This window comes from Eretmochelys imbricata, chromosome 1 (genome assembly GCF_965152235.1).
Source record: "Eretmochelys imbricata isolate rEreImb1 chromosome 1, rEreImb1.hap1, whole genome shotgun sequence".
NCBI classification, from domain to species: domain Eukaryota; kingdom Metazoa; phylum Chordata; order Testudines; family Cheloniidae; genus Eretmochelys; species Eretmochelys imbricata.
The window spans coordinates 136,914,876-136,933,908 of record NC_135572.1 but is presented as its reverse complement, the minus strand read 5'-3'; the positions used below and the strand labels follow the sequence as shown (position 1 = coordinate 136,933,908).

At 38.7% G+C, this 19,033-nt stretch overlaps 1 protein-coding gene across 3 annotated transcripts; it reads left to right on the top strand.

Annotated features, from left to right (window-relative positions):
* The first annotated feature begins 2,135 nt into the window (after nucleotides 1-2,135).
* Nucleotides 2,136-17,672, top strand: GPM6B (glycoprotein M6B). 3 transcript variants are annotated; one of them, XR_013346022.1, is made up of 7 exons: nucleotides 2,136-2,268; nucleotides 4,600-4,756; nucleotides 10,021-10,192; nucleotides 12,669-12,742; nucleotides 13,092-13,157; nucleotides 14,142-14,331; nucleotides 15,766-15,887. XR_013346022.1 is itself a non-coding variant. In XM_077815948.1 (6 exons), the coding sequence occupies exons 2-6, from the start codon at nucleotides 4,610-4,612 to the stop codon at nucleotides 15,913-15,915; spliced, it is 609 nt and encodes a 202-aa protein (XP_077672074.1). In that variant the 5' UTR covers nucleotides 2,136-2,268; nucleotides 4,600-4,609; the 3' UTR covers nucleotides 15,916-17,672. The 3 variants fall into 3 exon arrangements, 2 of the variants coding, with proteins under 2 accessions (XP_077672074.1, XP_077672084.1); XM_077815948.1 differs by lacking the exon at nucleotides 14,142-14,331 and having other exon boundaries at nucleotides 15,766-17,672; XM_077815958.1 differs by lacking the exon at nucleotides 15,766-15,887 and having other exon boundaries at nucleotides 14,142-15,237.
* Nucleotides 17,673-19,033: the final 1,361 nt, after the last annotated feature.

Genomic DNA, 19,033 nt, shown 5'->3' with positions numbered 1-19,033 from the left:
GTTCTGCAGTTAAACACCCAAGAATGCTGTTTGGACAATGAAAAGGACTTGCTTTGCAAATTTGCCATATCACCCTGCAAGATCTGTCATTCTGAAGTTTGCTTTAGCTTTGGACCTCAGTGATATGAGATGTAGTGTGGTTGTTATGTTTCAGAGTAGCAGCCATGTTAGTCTGTATCCTCAAAAAGAAAAGGCGGACTTGTGGCACCTTAGAGACTAACAAATTTATTTGAGCATAAGCTTTCACAAAAGCTTATGCTCAGATAAACTTGTTTGTCTCTAAGGTGCCACAAGTCCGCCTTTTCTTTTTGTGGTTGTTATATTTCTTCCCGTTGAGCTTTCTTTATGCTTCCTTTCCTTCCCGCCATCCCATCAGGCTAAGCAGTACATCAAGCTGTCTGTATTCGTTTTGTGGCATTCGAAGCACGAAGAGAGTTCCTTACTGAATGGATTCCAGCTGTGGACTTGACTGTAAAAGCTTCCCCAGCTGGCTTCTATATAATTAAATCTTGTATGCATTTACTGAAGTGGCATTTCATAAGACATCTAAGTAGCAATAGCTGTTTAAGCATGACAGGGGCATTTGGTAAGAGATCTTTAAAACAAAGAGTCTTACATTGATAAAACGATTAGAGGGTTTTCTGTCATTGTACGCACATTATTTCCTAATGCCCCCTGGACGAGCCTGTTGCAAAACTCATTTGTTACTTGGAAGATTGGGATGTTAGGGAAAAAAACCCTACTTTCTTTAGTAGGCCTAGATCTGCTGATCTTTTCTTGGAGTTTGAGACAGAAGTTATGATGTAGGCACCACCCAATTGTCTCCATAAATTTTAAATGGTTAATGATTCATTTTGTACCATATATTGGAAGAAACAGGCTGTTTCTGTTACATTCAACACTGGTAGTTCCATTGAGTAATATCCTAATGGTTTATACTTTGCACAATTGTATGAAACATACACTAATGATGAATGCTTAGCCAGTGTAATGCTCTCACCCTGAAGCAATGGACTGGTATAGATTGCCATTACCATTATAACACACATAGCTCTGTTTGTTTCCAATTCACATTACTCAGTCTTGCAAGCAAATGGATTTTCAGGCAGTGCCATCAGGAGGAATCCAATAGTTGCAACTGCATTTACCTTATCACAATGTCTCTGATCCTGAGTTGGTATAACTGTAGCCTTCATCTAGCTGAGACAGAACATCCAGTATTTTTCTTTTAAATTGGAGACAAAACTATGCTTTCTGAATAGTACAGTTTAGACCTCAATATTCCTTTTGAAAAGAAAACGTCAGTCTTAATTTATTTGCCAAACATTCACTTTAATATTTCCTCTTTCTATGTAAATATATATTTTGTCCTTTTAAAAACTGATTCTCTTATTCCAAATATTCTCCTTTTTGCCACTTCTCAGCCCCATTGGCTTTTAGGTAGCTAAACTGGTTTATAAAATAGTTTTTATATCATTTTGTTTTCAGGACATATATTAACCTTTCATAAAAACACAGTCCTTAGACAAAATGTGCAGTAGCTGGATTTTGAAGACCATGAAGCATTGAACTCCTTCATTCAGTAGAAGTATAAAATACATTTTATCTTTCCCAAATGCTTCCCCATGTTGTGTGTTCACTTCCTTGACATGCTTAAAGAGCATGGCAGTAGTGTAACTGACGCCTCCTATTGTTGTTACAAATAGTTTTTAAATGCAGTGTATTATCTGAGAGCGGTCATATCAGAGGGACTCACTTAGCTAAATGGATTTTTGTTTTTCGGTTGATGCTCTAACTCATCAATGACCTCTTCTTGATCTTGCAAAGACATGAGAATTCAACCCATTTCCACTTGTGTGTTTTGAGTTCACACAGACAAAGCTGAAGGTCATTGCTCTAGAGCAGGAATTGTCGTCATCTTGCATCATCTGTTAGCTTTCCACATATCACTTTGCCAATTTTTTTTTTTTAAATTTGAGCCAGCCCCCACTGGTTGTACTAAATGAAAAGTGAATGTTCTTCTCCTCATAATTTGCTGTTGTGCTTAATAATGTTTCTTTTGTTTCATCTTTTCTGCTTAGGTTGCTTTGAATGTTGCATTAAGTGCCTGGGAGGAGTTCCATATGCTTCACTTGTGGCAACCATTCTCTGCTTTTCTGGGGTAGCATTGTTTTGTGGCTGTGGTCATGTGGCTCTCACTGGAACCGTATCTATCCTTGAACAACACTTCTCCACAAACTCCAGTGACCATGCTTTGCTGAGTGAAGTGTAAGTATGCACCTCTTCCATTACTTCATGGAAGAATTCCAGCAAAACACCGCATAAACAAACACAACTGAAATTAGAGATGGATCCAAACGCAAATGCCAAACTCAGAGGCTTAAGCTCTTTTCTCTAAATAATATACACACAGGGCAAAATGTCTAGTGTTATCGCTTCCATGCACAAAGATTCAGCATATAATTTCAGCCTGAATGACTTCTTTTGTTAGACAAAACAGGAAGAACAGGTGAAAAGTCCTAATGAGAACACAGTTTGTCTCCTCTGTAACAGCTGGATCTGAATCAAATACAAAATGTCAGCTGTTTCCAGCTGATGGGAGGGCCCTAAAAATGTAAAGGACCAGAATGTAGGAAACCAAATCATCACTGGTGCAGAGCTATGTGCATCATCTCTAGTAACTGATTATGGGGAAGGCAAATTGTATGCAAACAAGAGTGACACTCACTCCTGTGAAGTGAGTCAGCCAGCTGTGTTGGGACACCTTTGATGCTCTCTTTCATTCTACACATGCTATAGAGCTGCACCAGTCAGAGGCACAGTGCAGGACTGAGCCATGTAGAATTTCAACTACATGAGCAATGCTCCAAGACCCATGATCAATAATAGGACAGGAGCAGACTGTGAGGCGGGAAGTGCACTACTGTGCTCAGAATGCCCAAGAGCTTTGATCTGGGGCTGGAGAATCCTACTAGCAGTGGGATCATGTCCTGTGTTTCCTGGGCTAGCAAGGGATGGGAGCACTTCATACTCAGCTGTTGGAAGTGGGCAGGAAGAGCCCTTGTAACTATGCTTAGCTGCCCTCTTCTGCCAAGCCATTTCTTCTAGCCCACAGCACGAGGCCATTGGTGTAGGGGGATTAAGAGGTGTGTTGGGTAGGATCCTGGTATGCTCCCCTGGTCATTTTTTACTTTAGGGCACATGGACTCTCGAAATTTCCCTGTCGTCTTTCCCCCTCTTCTTGACAGCTCTGCCTGTACTTCATTTTATGAGCTACTTCTCGATCCCATTTATCGAGAAATAAAGCTTTTCTCCTCCAATCTTGTTCACCCAGCCCTTGATTGTCTGGTGACCATTTACCCTAGGTCAGGAGCTTATCTAATAGTATCTAAAAACCCTTTGACAAGGTGCTAGTATTCTATGCATGCTATATACATGTATCCGCATTTGGTCCACAATCCACAGATTTGCAGGGCTCTACAAATGCAGCAGAACCATAGCTTGTATGGCAATGGCATGTAGCATCACTAGCTGAGCTTCAGCAACCGAGAGTGTAACAAAGCCCTATGTGCAAAGTAATGGGGTTCATTTGTTTAACTGAGGAGGAAATTCAAACGATAGGGAGCAAGCTTTGCAAGAACTCTTGATAGCAGCACATGGGAGAGAGCTGTTGTGACCAAGTACCTATCATCAACCCAACATCAGCAACCATGGTTACAGTGGCAGTGTATCAGGGAAATGAGCAATTGGTACTTGAATTACTATGGACGCAGGCTGTGTGGAAGCCTAAGGAGAAATGCCAAGAGTTAATGGAAATAGATAAATTTAGTTGGAGGGGTTTAAAATTACCTGCAGATATTTTTTAGTAGGTTAGTACTCCTGGCTTGTATTTTTAATCATACTTGATATTCTTGTACCTTTGCTATGAAACTATGGACTCACTCCTGCACTGAAGGGTTTGTTAATTTTAACAGCGATGCTCATATGCATGTTTTCAGGAAAATATCACATCATTTTCATGCACTGTAAAATATGTATGTTGATGTATTTGGGTAGGGGGTGTAAGAAAGGTGTGAATTTTGGAGCTGATGATGCTGTCTCCTTACAGGGAACATGGCCCTTAGGAGTGAGCACAGAGCTAGGTGGCCAGAATATCCTAATTCTCTTCGAGCCTTTGCCACTTCAAGCATTTTGCTCCTACATATATACCAAAGCGCAAACATTTAGTTAAGGGTCACAACGCTCTATGAAGTATAGAAATATCTCCATTTTGCAGGCATGGAACTGAGGCTCAAAGATCATGACTATCCTAAAGTCATACGCCCAGTCAGTGTAAGAAGCAAGATTAAAACCCAAATCTCTTGACTCCCAGGCAGGCCCTAGACCGTTGTCCCTCTGGTGCACGTCAGTTTCCACATCTGTAAAATGAGCATCGCAAGGCTGGGTCACACACCCCTGACCCAATTCTTTAAACAGATCCACAATATTTGAATAGATATTTGGCAGAATGAATTTGCTCATCCTTAATATAATCAGGTAAGACTGCTTTGGTTTAATGTGACTTCAAGTCTGACTAACTTATTTCCTCTTCCATTTTAGCATACAGCTAATGCAGTATGTAATCTATGGCATTGCATCATTTTTTTTCTTATATGGAATAATCCTTTTGGCAGAAGGCTTTTATACAACAAGTGCTGTGAAGGAGCTACATGGTGAGTTCAAAACAACAGCCTGTGGCCGATGCATCAGTGGAATGGTGAGTACAGTACTGCTGCCATCACCCTGCTATCCAAAGTAAGAATAGTAACTGCCTTTAATATTTTCTTCACATTAGCGAAGATCTTTGATCTGGCTGTTTGACTCTTATGCTGTTGCACCACAATGTTTTTGCCCAGTTAAACTTTTCATACCCCACAAAGAGAGAAGTACTCAGAATTGTGCACTGAGACCCATCTTCTCTTTGCACTTTGGGAAAGCTCAGAGGGATCCAAACTTTGCAGAATGAGCTATTTAGGTATTTACGTGTTCTAAACTCAACTTCATGGTTGTAGATTGTACATTTTGTAATGCTCAACCCAGGTGATGAGTAAATTTGGGCCTTAAACAGTCGTGATACTTGGAGTTGGCATTAGAGCAGTAGTCTCCAGACTGTGGGGCGTGCTTCTGTAGGGGGGCATGGAAGAATGTTCAGGGACATACAGGGGGGCTCAAGCCTGCCCTCATGTGGGGTAGGGAGGGAGCGCCACCCCACTCTGCCCTCAGCCCCAGCTGCAGCTTTGGATCGCAGCTCCAGCCTCGGCTCCCTGCACTGGCCCTGGCTCTAGCTCCACTCCTGGCTGCAGCCCTGCTCCCAGGGGGCCTGGACAGGTTCCTTTACAGGTAAGGAGGAGCACAACAGAAGAAGTTTAGGAACTACGGCATTAGAGACTTAGAGTAGGGACTACAAAACTCTTTGAGAGTAGTTTATGCAGGATTATTTTAAAAAATAGTAAATCTTTAAATTTCTATAGCGCATTCCACCTGAGGGCCACAAAGTCCTTCAAATATCAACGAATCAAGCTTCACAACACCCTTGGAAGCTAGACAAGTATTACTGTCTCATTTTTACAGATGAGAAACCAAGGCATAGAGAGAAAGTAACTGACTCAAGATTGCACGAGGAGTCTTCAATACAGATGAAATATTTAAAACCTTTAAAAAGTTCCAAATAGTTTTTCCATTAGTACACTTAAAAAATAAACTAAAACTTAAAATTCTTGCCCACAGCTTCCTCATGGTTTAGGAACAGAAATACAATGTTTTTGAGATAGGATTTCAAAGCTGTCTCTGAAATTTTGAATTTAAAGCTGATAGTTATGAAGAAAGCAAAGGAATATGGCTGGGATCACCGAGGAGGAAGTGTGGGTGAAAAGTGAAGAGGCTTTTGGTGTAATTTATATTACATTTTAATAATTAAAACATATTGCCTATAAATGTAGAGTTTTTTCAGCCAAGAAAGGGAATAGCATGTTTGTAATGAACAAAGAGTAAATTTTCAACTGTATTATTTAATACACTTTTCAAAAAGCTAATATTAAATTAAGTCAGTTAGGTAATTTTTAATTTTTGAAGCATTTTATTTTCTGGCAAGTGTGACATTAAAGATGACAACTGAGTTATATCGAAGGCTTCATTTTCCAAAGGTCAAAAATGCCTATACATTTGCACATCTCACTTTGAGTGCATAATTACTTGCACAAGTTAGTTAACTGCAATCAAAAAAGTGACTATTCAGTTCCTTATGCATATACCTATGTTGCATGCAACTGTGATAAATGCCTGTTCAAACGTAGTTTTCCCTGACTTTCTGAAAAATCTGACCACTCTTTTACTGCAGCAGTAGAGGTAGAAATTGCAACAAATATGCTGCATGAACCATCACAAAATGTGGGAATTTAGAAGTGACAAGTAGTAATAAGAGTTCTAAGAAGATGTTACACAGACATTTCCCTTTCTATGTTCAATTAGTAACATTACCGATCTAGGCAATCACAATTTGTATGTAATTGTTGCCAGTGCAGCCAGTTCCCTCTTCCCATTCTGCTGATTCAGTTCTAGCAGATATATTAGATTTCCAAGCTTCCTGAATGATTGTTGGATGCCAGTGCTATAAAGAGGAGTCATATTAGATCATCAGTAAGGCTGCATTTTTGCTGGCCATCATAGGAGTCAGGGATTCCATAATATTTATGTTGTAAAAAAACCAACCTGCCAGCCCCCCCTTTTGTCCCCCGCCCCCCCAACCATCATATCCTTACTGAAGTCAATGGGAATACTTCTGGAGTGAAGTACTGTTTAGTATGAATGAAGAGTCTGGCCCTATAGAAATAAACATCCATGACCTTTAGGCCTTATGCAAGCACCTGCCTTCCCCCTGACTTCTCTGCCTCTCTGTTCCACTGCAAAATCCATCCCACCAATGAACCCTGGGTTATCTACAATATCTCTTTGCCTTGGTCCCATGCTGCTTAGTGTCTCTGGTCAAGTGTCCATGACCATGTGGACTTTCTCCACTACAAATTTGCTCTGTCTTTCAGCTCTCCCATCTGCCTGACTAAGGAATACTCTTCTCCCTCAGTGACTCCCCCTCAACCCCAACCCTCCCTCCTCTCCATGCAGGATCTTAACTTTCTTTTGGATCACTCTTTTTTCCTCATTGAACTAACCCATACAACCACTCAGACACTATTGTCCTTCAGATCCATTTCTACAATGATGCTCATGGAGAACTGCCCCTGACAATGGCTAGGTAGAGGGCTGTGGAGATTCTGATAGCTATTTTATTTATATTTTGTAGTTTAAAAAAACACCTCTTTGATTTGGAAGCATTGAATGGTGCACGTAGCTGGTCTGTGTACCCACAGGTTACCGTCACTCTTAGCTTTGTCTTCCTTCCCAAGGCCCTCCATTTGTTTGTCACACCCTCTTGATTGCCTTGTCTCACACTAGACTGTGAGCTCTTCAGGCCAGGAACTGTCTTTCTATACTATTTGTACAGTGGCTAACGCTACTGGTCCCAAGTCCCAACTGGAAGACCAGGGCACTACTGAAATACTACAGCTAATGTGGATGACTGTGATAGTAAATAGTCTGGAACCCGTTTCGCTGATGTTGAGTTCTGCCAAGTTAAACGCTGAGCTGCACAGGAGGCCAATACAACTGGAGAGGCCAAAGTAGTTACATTTCAGGAACAGCTTTAATTCCTCCAAGGCTGATGAGGTTGAGGTAGGCTGGGTTTACAAAGGTCTGGCCTGGCATCACAATCTCACATCTATTTATGGTCATTGCTATAAAAGCACAGTTTGGTTATATGCTAAAATGGGAAAAAAGGTAATGTTATGTACAAAACAATATCCATGTGGGATTCTCCCCTGGGGTCCTGAGATACCTTGCCACTAGCGTGAAACAATCTTGTTTATGCCTACTGTGGTTCGGCTTCCTGAAACCAACAGCCTCTGTCCACCAACCACTTCCAGGTCTTACTGCAGACCTTGCCCTCCTTGTGCAGGTTAGTGCTAAGTACACACCAAACCCTGAGTCCTCCAGCCACTCATGGTAATTACCAGGTAAGCTGTCCCCAAAGAGACAGTATACACACGGAGAGTACAATTCATGATCAGGTCTTTTATAACAAACCAGCACTAGAATCTTCTTACCATGAATACAAATATGTTTATTTACAAAGATTAAGATTAAGAGATAGTGAGCAAGAATAATGAGAACAAGTTCTATATAAGACAAATGGTATAACACTTCTTACAGTCTAAACTTAACTGTAACAGGCTAAAATCCGTCTAAAGCAGTTTCTCACGTAAAGCAACCTCTCATCGTCACTAGCCCACATGGCCAGGATACAACTTTCATGAATGCAAAAAGCACAGTCCTATTAGCTTCCTCAGTGAAGGATGACAAAATGTCCTTTTGCTTCTTATATTCCCCCAAACTCATTGTTTTCTCCCCCAAAGACAGGATGATCCCTGTGGTTTCTTTCCAGGGATGCTGGCTCTAAGGTGTCTTCCCATGCTCCTGTTTGTTTCATGTCCCACAGTGACCTGTTTTTCCATTGACTTTCACAGGGGGTTCCATTGCGTTGGCTTTACAATGCTTAATCTACATAGGAATCTAGGCAAACATCTGAAAATATGTCCCTTTGTCTGGCAAAAACAGTTTTTTACCTCTGCTAGTGACACCTTAATACAAACTGGAAAGATGTATTTTCAGTACCTAGATATGTTTACAATATAATCATACATATGTTTCAGTGAAGTTAGAGATACAGGACTAGTGCTTTCTAAATGTATTATTGCTATGTATCATGGTAGTGCACAAAGGTCTCAACCAGAACCAGGGCTTCACTGGGCTAGACACTAAATATACACAGAAATAAAAAACAACCCCCCCCCCCAAACAAAACAAAACAGTTCCTACCCTGCAGAGTTCACCACCTAAATAGACAACAAAGAAAATGTGAGAAAAGAAACATTACTTTCCTCTTTTAGACATGGGGAACTGAGGCACAGAGATTGTGATTTGCCCAAAGTCATGCAGGAAGTCTGCGGTAGATTGTGGAACTGAATCAGATCTCCAGAAGCCCGGACCAGGGTGTTAACTACACCTCTCTAATGATGCTCTCTAAAACAAAATTCAGCGTGGCAAACAATTCAGAACATAAAATTAGGGGCCTTTCCAAAGCCAAAATCAAGTGTAGTATCTGTTTAATATCTCAGACATCCTCTACAAGGATATTCTACCCTGCAAGAGGAGGGATTATAGATTTTTCATCTCACGTCTTTGATCTTTTGTCACGTTAATTTAAAACATTTTTAAAACAGCTTGTCTTAGTTGATATGCCCCTGCTAGCTGTTTCTGATGTCTCATTTTAGGAACCCAGATTAATTTTTTGGGAGACAAAAACGGGTTTCCTTACATTTATGTTCAGAATTGACCCCACTATATCTCCAGAGAGACATGCATGATTTGATCCCCCTGTATAGTGTACAGCTGGCAAGAATTAGAGAATTTCTTGTATGTCTGGTATATAATTATTTTTTTAAAATCTGTTAAATTTGATTTGTTGGCATTTACTAGTTTTAACTTCTAAACTGAACAGGCATTCTGATTTTAATTCTTCTAACCGTGATTAATAAACTGCTCTTTCAGAAGACCAAGCTGTTTACTCAAGCAGACAGATTAAAAATGGAGCATTTGAGTCTTACTTTTTCACTACTGCCTTTGAGCCAAGTATTTGTTTAAAGAAAACAGAAGGAAGAAATGAAATGCTGGCCTGGTCAATTTTCTACTGCCCAAAAGATCCTATTTACAAGGGAAAAATTGTATGGCAACTGGCTTCTAATGTTTAACTTCCTGAAAATGACTTGTAGGAGCTTATTTAAAAGACAGATACCCCTCCTCCAAGATAGAGCATATTCATTCTGTTCCCCTCAGAGAATTAAACTTGAAATGTGTGTTTTCTCTGCCTAGTTTGTTTTCCTCACATATGTGCTTGGAGTGGCCTGGCTTGGGGTCTTTGGCTTTTCTGCTGTGCCTGTCTTTATGTTCTATAACATATGGTCAACTTGTGAAGTCATCAAATCACTCCAGACAAATATGACAGCTTCAGGGGACCAGATCTGCGTGGATGTCAGGCAATATGGTACTTATTTTAATCCTGATTAAATTCTTTATCCTCTTTCCTTGTCTTGTCTTCAGTTGGTTTGTCTGTCTTATTAGATGAACCAAAAAGCAGAGTATGGTATCTCTGAAAATGCCATTACTTTTCCAATTCATGCAGTTCACACTAACCTATTTCCAGATGCATTCAGTTTAACTGAACAGGCAAGTCCTGTATCTCAAGTGATTTTGAGATATAAAATCTGTTTGTTACCCATATTATTATATCAGGTTTAAATATAAAACAATCTCAAAATAAAATGCTTAGGAACAAAGTGGGTAGAAATTGATATTTTTTTAAAATATCAAAAACATTGAATTTATATTTATTTTCTTTTAAACAGATTTTTAAAATTTGAAATTATGATTAACTATTTTAAGGCCTAAACTTACAATAATCTATTAAAAGAATTTAAATTATAAAATGCTGCAACAATGAGCGGTCCTCAAATTAATTAATTATTGGAAGGGTGCTGCTTTTTTATACAGAATCAGGCAGAAAATATTTCACTTTCAAGGTCAACTCAAGCTTGAAAATGTTACATTAAAATAATACATTAAGTAAACATCGGTATTATTTTCAGCCTCTACCATGGGGTAACGGTAAGTCCAGTTTGTTGTGCAGAAAAGCTTTTGGCTTAACTATTTTCGGTTTCAGTTTAGCTAGCAGGTTCAGAGAGAATATTCTCTTCTTTTGGACTAGTTCATTCAAACTTGGCAAACCCACTGGTAGTTGAAAGCAGGTAAACTTGTTTTCCTCTTCCAATCTATGGATAAAAACAAGGTGGTAGAGGATGAGATCTTCTAACTCTACGAACGTGAAGGACATGGGGCCAGATTTTCAAAAGGTATTTAAGACACGTGAAGATGCAGATAGGCACCTAACTTGCTATGGCACTTTCAAAAATTCCTCTAGACACCTAACTCTCATTGAAAACTATGAGAGGTAGGTGCCTCATGGGATTTTCAAGAGTCCCTAAGCAATTTAAGCACCTCACTCTCATTTATTTAAATGAGAGTGAGGTGCCTCGTGCAATTTTCAAAAGTGCTGTGGCAGGTTAGGTGCGTATCTGCATCTTTAAGCACCTAAATACCTTTGACAGTCTGGCGCATTGTGACCAGATACAGTCTGTCAATTCAATAACTAAAATGAATGACCTTAATAACTCATTTTTAATTGCAAAGTGTTTTGATAAGCTTGTTTACTGAATGGATCCAGCAATTTAATTTTATTTAACTAGTAAAAAAAAATTTAATTGTTTTTGTACATTTAATTGAGTTCCAATTTCCATCCAAATGCAATTTGACAAAAATTCAGAATAAAATTTTATCCAGTGTAAATGTGCAAGACTCCAATTATGCACATTAGAATTGAACAATTACATTCAGTACATATGTCTTTGTCTAAGGAATCATCAGTACCCCACCACAGTATTTACTTGGGTTGTTGCTGTGTATTTTGGAATTGCAAAGCAGAACTAAAAGTGGTTATGGAGTAAATCCTGTGAAGCTTTTTCTGCAGCTGTACCAATTTAACATAAATTCATGTTCAGACGGTCTGCCCTTGCCACAATCACTAACTCTAACCAGCAGAGTTTGAACTGCTTTAATAGTGTTAAACTCTTCTTTAAATTGTATTGTGAAGACAGACATTAATATATTTTAACATGATCAGCTGCAGTTTAAAACTAACATGGCCAGGCCTACAAAATGAATTGAGAAACATGCTTGCAATATATTTTAAATGACAGATATTTACCTGTACTTAAGATTTACATCTGTTATGGGCCTAAAAGTTTAAACATTTAGTAGCTTCCAGATCTCATTTACTTTAAAAACCAACAAGATCAGTAAATAAATCATCTTGTGCATTATGGGGGTGAAAGGTGTCTGGAAGCACTGGATTTATACGAACCAGGGGTCACCTAAAATGTTTTCTACCCAGTGGAAATGAAACAAGAAACACTGTATTTTTGTAATTCTTCCCTACCACCAGCTACACCAAAATACAAACATCCTGTTGAGTAGGCCTCAGTCCTGAAGCCTTACTCAAGTGGTGTTTTGGCCTAGTCAGGACTTCAGTATTGAGCCCAATTCTGAAAGCTGCCAAGTACCTTTTGAGGTGCAACTTGCCCCCCATAATCGGGGGAGTTGGGCATGCTCATATATGATAGGCCAACAGTGAGTAAAATCACCATTTGGCTGCCATATGGGAAACCTACATCTCAGAACATTTGGCAAGCAGCAGCTAGTCTTGGTGTATGGAGAATGCACAATCTGAGCAATTTCTTTGTAGTTTCTCTTGCCAACTCAAAGCTGAACTGGGCAATGTGTGGGTGCATCATAAGGGAACACAACTGGCACGTGGGTGGGGAGGAATAAGATTTGAGAGGAATGGAAGGTTATGCGTTGGCTGTTTAGAACTAACTGTACATTTTGCTCTGGTGTCGTCATTTCAGGTATCATCCCTTGGAATGCTGTACCAGGCAGGGCTTGTGGGCCAATTTTAGAGAACATCTGCAACACAAATGAGGTACAATACAAACAACAGGGCTATTGCAGAAGCCAAAGAAAGTCACATTGGAAGATAAATGCGTTTTTCAGAAGCCTCTACTAACCTGCCAAAACCACCATCTATGCAACAGTAGCAAACATCAATATTGTTAACATCTTTCTTCCTGCCATCCAAAGCCAGAAAAAAACCTGTATTTAAGTCTCCTGGGCTACCTGTTGTGTAAATAACCAGTAATATAAATAGAGCAACAGAGGAAAAAAATTAATTACAAAAATTGGCCGTGTTAGAGTTCTCCACTGAAATGGCAAACAGATTCAATTGTATGTTCCTCTAATCATTAAAATATTTTTCATCTTTTCTTTTCTAGTTCTACATGTCCTATCACCTGTTCATTGTGGCCTGTGCTGGAGCTGGTGCCACTGTCATAGCCCTGGTGGGTAACATCCTCCATATTTCTAATGAAACTTTACACACTCCTTTCAGCTTTTAACAATCCGATATTTTAAAAAATTAAACACCCTGCAAACAGTGATACCGCAAATAAAATGGAGTGACCTGTTGCACTTAAGCTTATAGCACAGTCACCATTATTTAGGTGCATTGCACCTCAATGTAGCTTTCTTAAATTAGAACCTCAATGTAGCTTTCTTAAATTAGAACCTCCACAACAAAGGCAAGCAAACTTTGAGGAGATAGCACTTTGAATAGAACTTTGCTTATTGCAACTCTTTTAACAGCTTTGATAAATTAGTCTGTTTGTAGTTTGCAATTCCAGTTTGACTCTAGATGGGACAAAGCCCACTTCTGGTAATTTCAAGCCGAAAAATCCAAAGTTCTGGCCATAAGAAGTTAGGTTTTTTATTTTTTGGAAGTTCATTTTTTCACAGCTTTGGAAATAACCAAACTTCTTGACTCTTTTCTTCTGAAATATCCTGCTTCTGGGATTTTTAAACTTGAGCCATTTCTCTCCCCAGTCCCTCCCTTTTTTTTTGTTTCGCAGTGAAGGGTAGTATGTAAACCTGTTACTCTGCTTGTTGGAACAGAGGAAACTTTAGGTCAGGTCACTGGTACTGGGCCTACAAAAGCTACTTAGGCAGCAAGTGGAAATTAGGTATTAACAAGATGGCATGTTTCACTTTTTTTTCCTTACAGTAAGGGACTATTGGAGCTATCAACTTTTAACATTGCATTAGCCAAATTCAGGGGTAATAGTCACTGTTCTTCCACTGTAGTAGCCCCAGGCCAGACTGTAGATTATATCTAAAACGGAATAGCAAAATATTTGCTTAGTACAAGTCTTGAATCATCATCTGAGACAGTGATGTCTGTCATAGAACTGATCAAAAAACTGCCCAAGAGGGCTTGAGCCGTCAGCTTATTGTATCTTACTCTCCTGTATTTTGTTCTTTTCCACCAGCTGATCTACATGATGGCTACCACATATAACTATGCTGTTTTGAAGTTTAAGAGTCGGGAAGATTGCTGCACTAAATTCTAAATTGCATAAGCCCAGTAAAGAGCTGCATGCATAGCCTGAAATACCACTGACACCCTAGACTAAGAGTCTAGCTTTTCAATTTTGTTACAGTAATTTGTAAATAGCTTCAGTAAGCATCGTTTAGCATATCAGATTAATAAAATGACTTATTGTATATGAATTTTGATGTGGATGAGATCTGGCTATTTTCTAAACGTTGAGAGGATTCAGTTACTTTAGATGTTGCAAATCATCCTCTGAAGACAGGAGTTATCTCTCAAACAAATTTTTAAATGCCAGTGATTAGTTATTTTTCTCTCTCCTGTGCACTAATTTCAATAGTGAGAATAAAGCATACATTACAGCTGATGTACAAGGGACCAGGGTGATTAGAAGAGTGCCGATGCGTAGCTGTTTGACTGACATACAGAACCATGTGTTTACAAATGTATTTTAAAAAAAAGGCTCCATATACATTTGCCAGTATTTCCAATGTGTGGATGACAAAGTCACAAGGTACACCCAGCCTATTAGTGAGGCTTTAGGAAACTCTACAAGAATTGAAACTTCAGTACTAAATTTTCAAACAACTGCCAAATCATGCTTTCTCTGGAAAAAGAAAGTACCATGCTCTTGCGCTGCGTAAAACAATCACTTTCCTTTTTGGACTCCAAACTGACCATAAGAAACTGCATTTAGGTCACTTCTGTGCTGGTACTGTTTATGAAGTAGTAACTGATTTCTCAGTAGCCAGATCTCAAAATATAAGTTTGACTGTATGGGAAGCTAAACTGTGCATAGACCAACACTGCTGAAAAGGCACAAAAGAATCCAGGTGTTTTCAGATGTAGGTTTTTCTTGCATGAAATTTGGTGAAAAGAAGATGGCAAGAGATTTTTACTGTGCAAACAGAAACAATTTCTATATATGCTCAAACTTTACCTGAAAGTAGACAATGGGAGTTTAAAAAAAAAAGTTATAAAAATGCCACCACTAAGATGTGTTAACTCAGACTACATGCTTTTGCTTAGAGTTTTGGACTCACATTTCCTTATTTAATATCCCCATGTTAAAATGTAGCTTTTTATTATTCATAGTAAACAATGTTTACAATTTTAGGCTTCTTTGGGGGGTTGAATGGGACGGGAGGGAAATCTCACCAGAATCTTTGCACTACATGTGTTTAAAGAAAAACACCACAAACTTAAGCATCCGTTATCGACTCTAGGCTTCAGAGTATATATTTGCCAAATGCAAAAAGCTGCTTCTATTTTTGCTTCCTTTTTTCCTTTGTTGCATTTTAACTGATCAGTAAAACTCTTTCGCTCATTTTTACTACTTCTGCACACTAACACCTCGAGCTAGTTTTTAGTAAGCAAACTAGAAGATAAGCATGCAAAATTCTAGAAGTCAATTGAAATGAGCCTCTGTGCTGTTTAACAACAGAATGCTTATTAATGTAGAATAACTTTGTTTTTTGTTTAATGAATGTCTTAATCTGACTAGCAGCTCGCTTTGCCTCTTGACATGCTCACTAGCCATCATGCTCACCCTTCTCTTCCAGATCCACTTCCTCATGATACTGTCTTCTAACTGGGCCTACTTAAAGGATGCAAGCAAAATGCAAGCTTACCAAGATATCAAAGCAAAAGAAGAGCAGGAGCTTCAAGATATCCAGTCTCGGTCAAAAGAGCAACTCAATTCTTACACATAAAAGTTTGCCAGAGTAATTCAACAGAAGAATTTTGTAGTTCTGACAAATCCTCAAACAGCTGCTCTGCAGTACAGATGTATGTCTACCAAACAATCTAATACAGAAGTGTAAAAACTTCACATTCAAGCTCCTGGGACATGTTCAAAGGGAAACCTTCCAGTGGGTAACCTTCCTTTCTTTAGTACAGATTTAAGAGGTTTCAGTCCAGCCATTTTAAAAGGCAACACTTTGTAACAAGTGCCCAATCAGTCATCCTTTTGAGACTCTTGGTATTAATTCTTGTGGCCTAAAGCTCCTCTACAAAATTGTAGTGGGTGACCCAGCATGGCAAGTAGCAGGAGATTTATGGCCATAAATAATTGCACAGTTGTGAGATGTGATAAAACAATTATCCCAGTTCTATACCAAATGAAACTGTGGCTAGTTCATCAGATTTCTCATAGCTCATGTTTATTTACTGATACAATCTCAGCATGTCATAAACCAGCCGATTCATAAAAGGGCAAGTGTCTAACTAAAAGCACTTTATGGGCAGAAGGCAGAAGTCCATTTTCAGAGCCACATCTTTTTCAATAATGCTATAGTGAGCCACTGTCATTCTACTGCACTTACTATCTGCACAAGCTGGGTGCTGAGTAATTGCTCAGCTGCTCCAAGTTTTAATTATTTTTATTAACTAGTTGATGGAATGTAGATGCCGGTCAGGATAATGATCCCCTTCTTTGAAAATAAATGTCAGCTTTGCCTTAATATTTATTTTCTATAAATGCCTTAGCATTTATATAGTAGCAGGAGACCATTATCTGTATTATTAAGCAAAAAGTGTTACCTTATTAAAATGAAACTGATTTGACTATTCCAAATGAGCAGACTAGTGAATTTGCAGTTTCACATAAGCTATAAAAAATACAGCCATAAAGCAGACCACTGGTCAGCCACCTTTCTCTACTTCGGTGCTTAAGTTTATAGTCAGTGCTTATTCATTTTCGCTTTATAAATCACAAAAAGCCAGGGTGGTGTTCAGCAAAAAATCTGGTGCCGTGTTAAAGTCCCACAGCAGTCTGCCTTCATTTTGTTTTTTTCAGAAACATTCAGTGATATCTTGAGTATTAGTGATGGGTATATTTGGTGTTTGTTCTTTACAAAATATTATATAAATAAGGGGGGGGAAATCAAGTATCAGTCATTTGAAAAAAAAATTAAATGGTAAAGTCAAGTTATATTCCCATGTTAATGTGTGGTTTGATTAGTTTTGACTGTTGGCTGAATATTAAAATAAAAAGGAAGCACAAGTTTCTTTAGCTAAGTCAATATTAAGATGTGGACAGACATTTTTCAAGTATTACCTTACAGTTGGATTTTTTGGTTAAATGCCTAAAAGTCTAATCTGACAGTTTTAAAAAAGGGGCAAAGTGTACGTAGAGCAGATGACAGTGTAGCCTAGTGTTTGTTTTACCTGTTGCATGAAGGAGAAACATTTCTACAACAATGCAGGTGATGTTCTAGCCCAGTGTTTGCATAAGGGTAATGGAGGCAGTGTCTTAAAGCCTAATTCTTTTCTAGTTCGATGTAGCTATTACTGGGAGTTTTCTGAAGTTTTGTTTAAGTAGTCTAATATTTTTATGTAAAGAGCATTAAATTTTGCTATGTATAAATTTTTGTAACCTAACAGTGAATCAATATTTTCTATCAGTGCCAAGGGCTTCCTGTAGCTATATCCAAGTGTTATAATAAATATTTGTAGATAATAGACACACCACTTGTCTATTCTTATTTTGTCTCTTTTTAGACAAAGTTATAGCTGTACAAACAATGAGAAAGTTACTTTATTTGGATGAATTTACATCTGACAAGTTCATCCTGCGTAAAATAATTCAATATTTATTGGATATATCACCAGATTGGGGAGAAATGCTACCAGGACTCTGCTTCTAGGTGTCATGCCACAGGCTGTAGAGGTTTCCATTGTGATAACAGCCCACAACTGCTACAGCATTTTAATGAACAAATTCAAATCACATCATGCAACAAAGTGTTTTTCATACGTTCTTAAAATCAAACTAATATCCTGGGCAGTAAACATATAGGACAGCAGAGGACCATATGCCTGATGTAATTATTTTTCTTCATATTTGGCTCTTGTGAGAGTTGTATAAAATTGGAAATGTCATACCTCTCAATGCTCAGCTGCTATCCCAAATCACTCGCCTCTGCTGTGAAGTTACCTGTAAATATTCTCTTGAGCTAAATGTTAATTTACTAAAAAAAGTTAGTTAAGGCAGAGAAATGACACTTTTCCTTCAGTCTGCTTTTTTAAAAGGATAAAAACTTTTAAATATGGCCAACTTGACTTACCAATAGAGTGACTATGGTTGAATGAAGAATCAGTCAGTTTGTATATTAATTATTAAAAATCTCATGCACTGTTTTACAGAAAAAGATTGCTAACCCTGCAAACACCTGAGAGTCAAGCTAGGGTTTTCTCCTTGTTACATCTGATCAGTAACCATGACCCAACTCAAGTACACTCCCAGTTGCACCTTCACCATACCTACTGTATAGTACAGTCGTTCTCAGACTTATTTGACTATGGCCCCCGCTTCTTTGTGACTGTAGCAGTTTGCACCTCCTGCCACGCCAGTACATATGCAGCAGTGGTGCTTCACGTGAGAGATTGTTTCTGTTGCACGAATGAGCCAACAATCCACTGTAATAAGAGCAAAAGCAAAACTGCGCTTGTGGTCCATGCTTACAATTAAATGCACATACCACATCGTAGCAAATGGATTAACGTAAAGTTTGCATAACATTCTACAAAGTCGTTGCCATCTGAACAGAAAGGCACAGCACTAACTGAGGACCTGATGGATCTGGAGAAATCAGCTTTGTTAGTTATTCATTGCTGTTGGGAAAATGTGCACAGTAAGGGTTTTTTCCCCCCATAAAGTTTCTCCTCCTTCCTCCCCCCTCAGAACACATTCCCTGCTCCCCAGTTTGAGAACCTCTGGAGTAGTACCTATTGCTGCTTTAAAATATTTACCCACAAACCAAAGAGTTCTTCCGTATTACAGTTCTTACTCATTGGCAATTCTGTTCAATAATGAGAACTTCACAGAGC

Coding starts and splice junctions, on each gene's coding strand:
- GPM6B (XM_077815948.1), top strand. CDS start 4,610: ATGCAGTATGTAATCTATGGCATTGCATCATTTTTTTTCTTATATGGA. Junction 10,193..12,668: donor CGTGGATGTCAGGCAATATG/GTACTTATTTTA, acceptor TCGTCATTTCAG/GTATCATCCCTTGGAATGCT. Junction 13,158..15,765: donor GTGCCACTGTCATAGCCCTG/GTGGGTAACATC, acceptor CTTCTCTTCCAG/ATCCACTTCCTCATGATACT.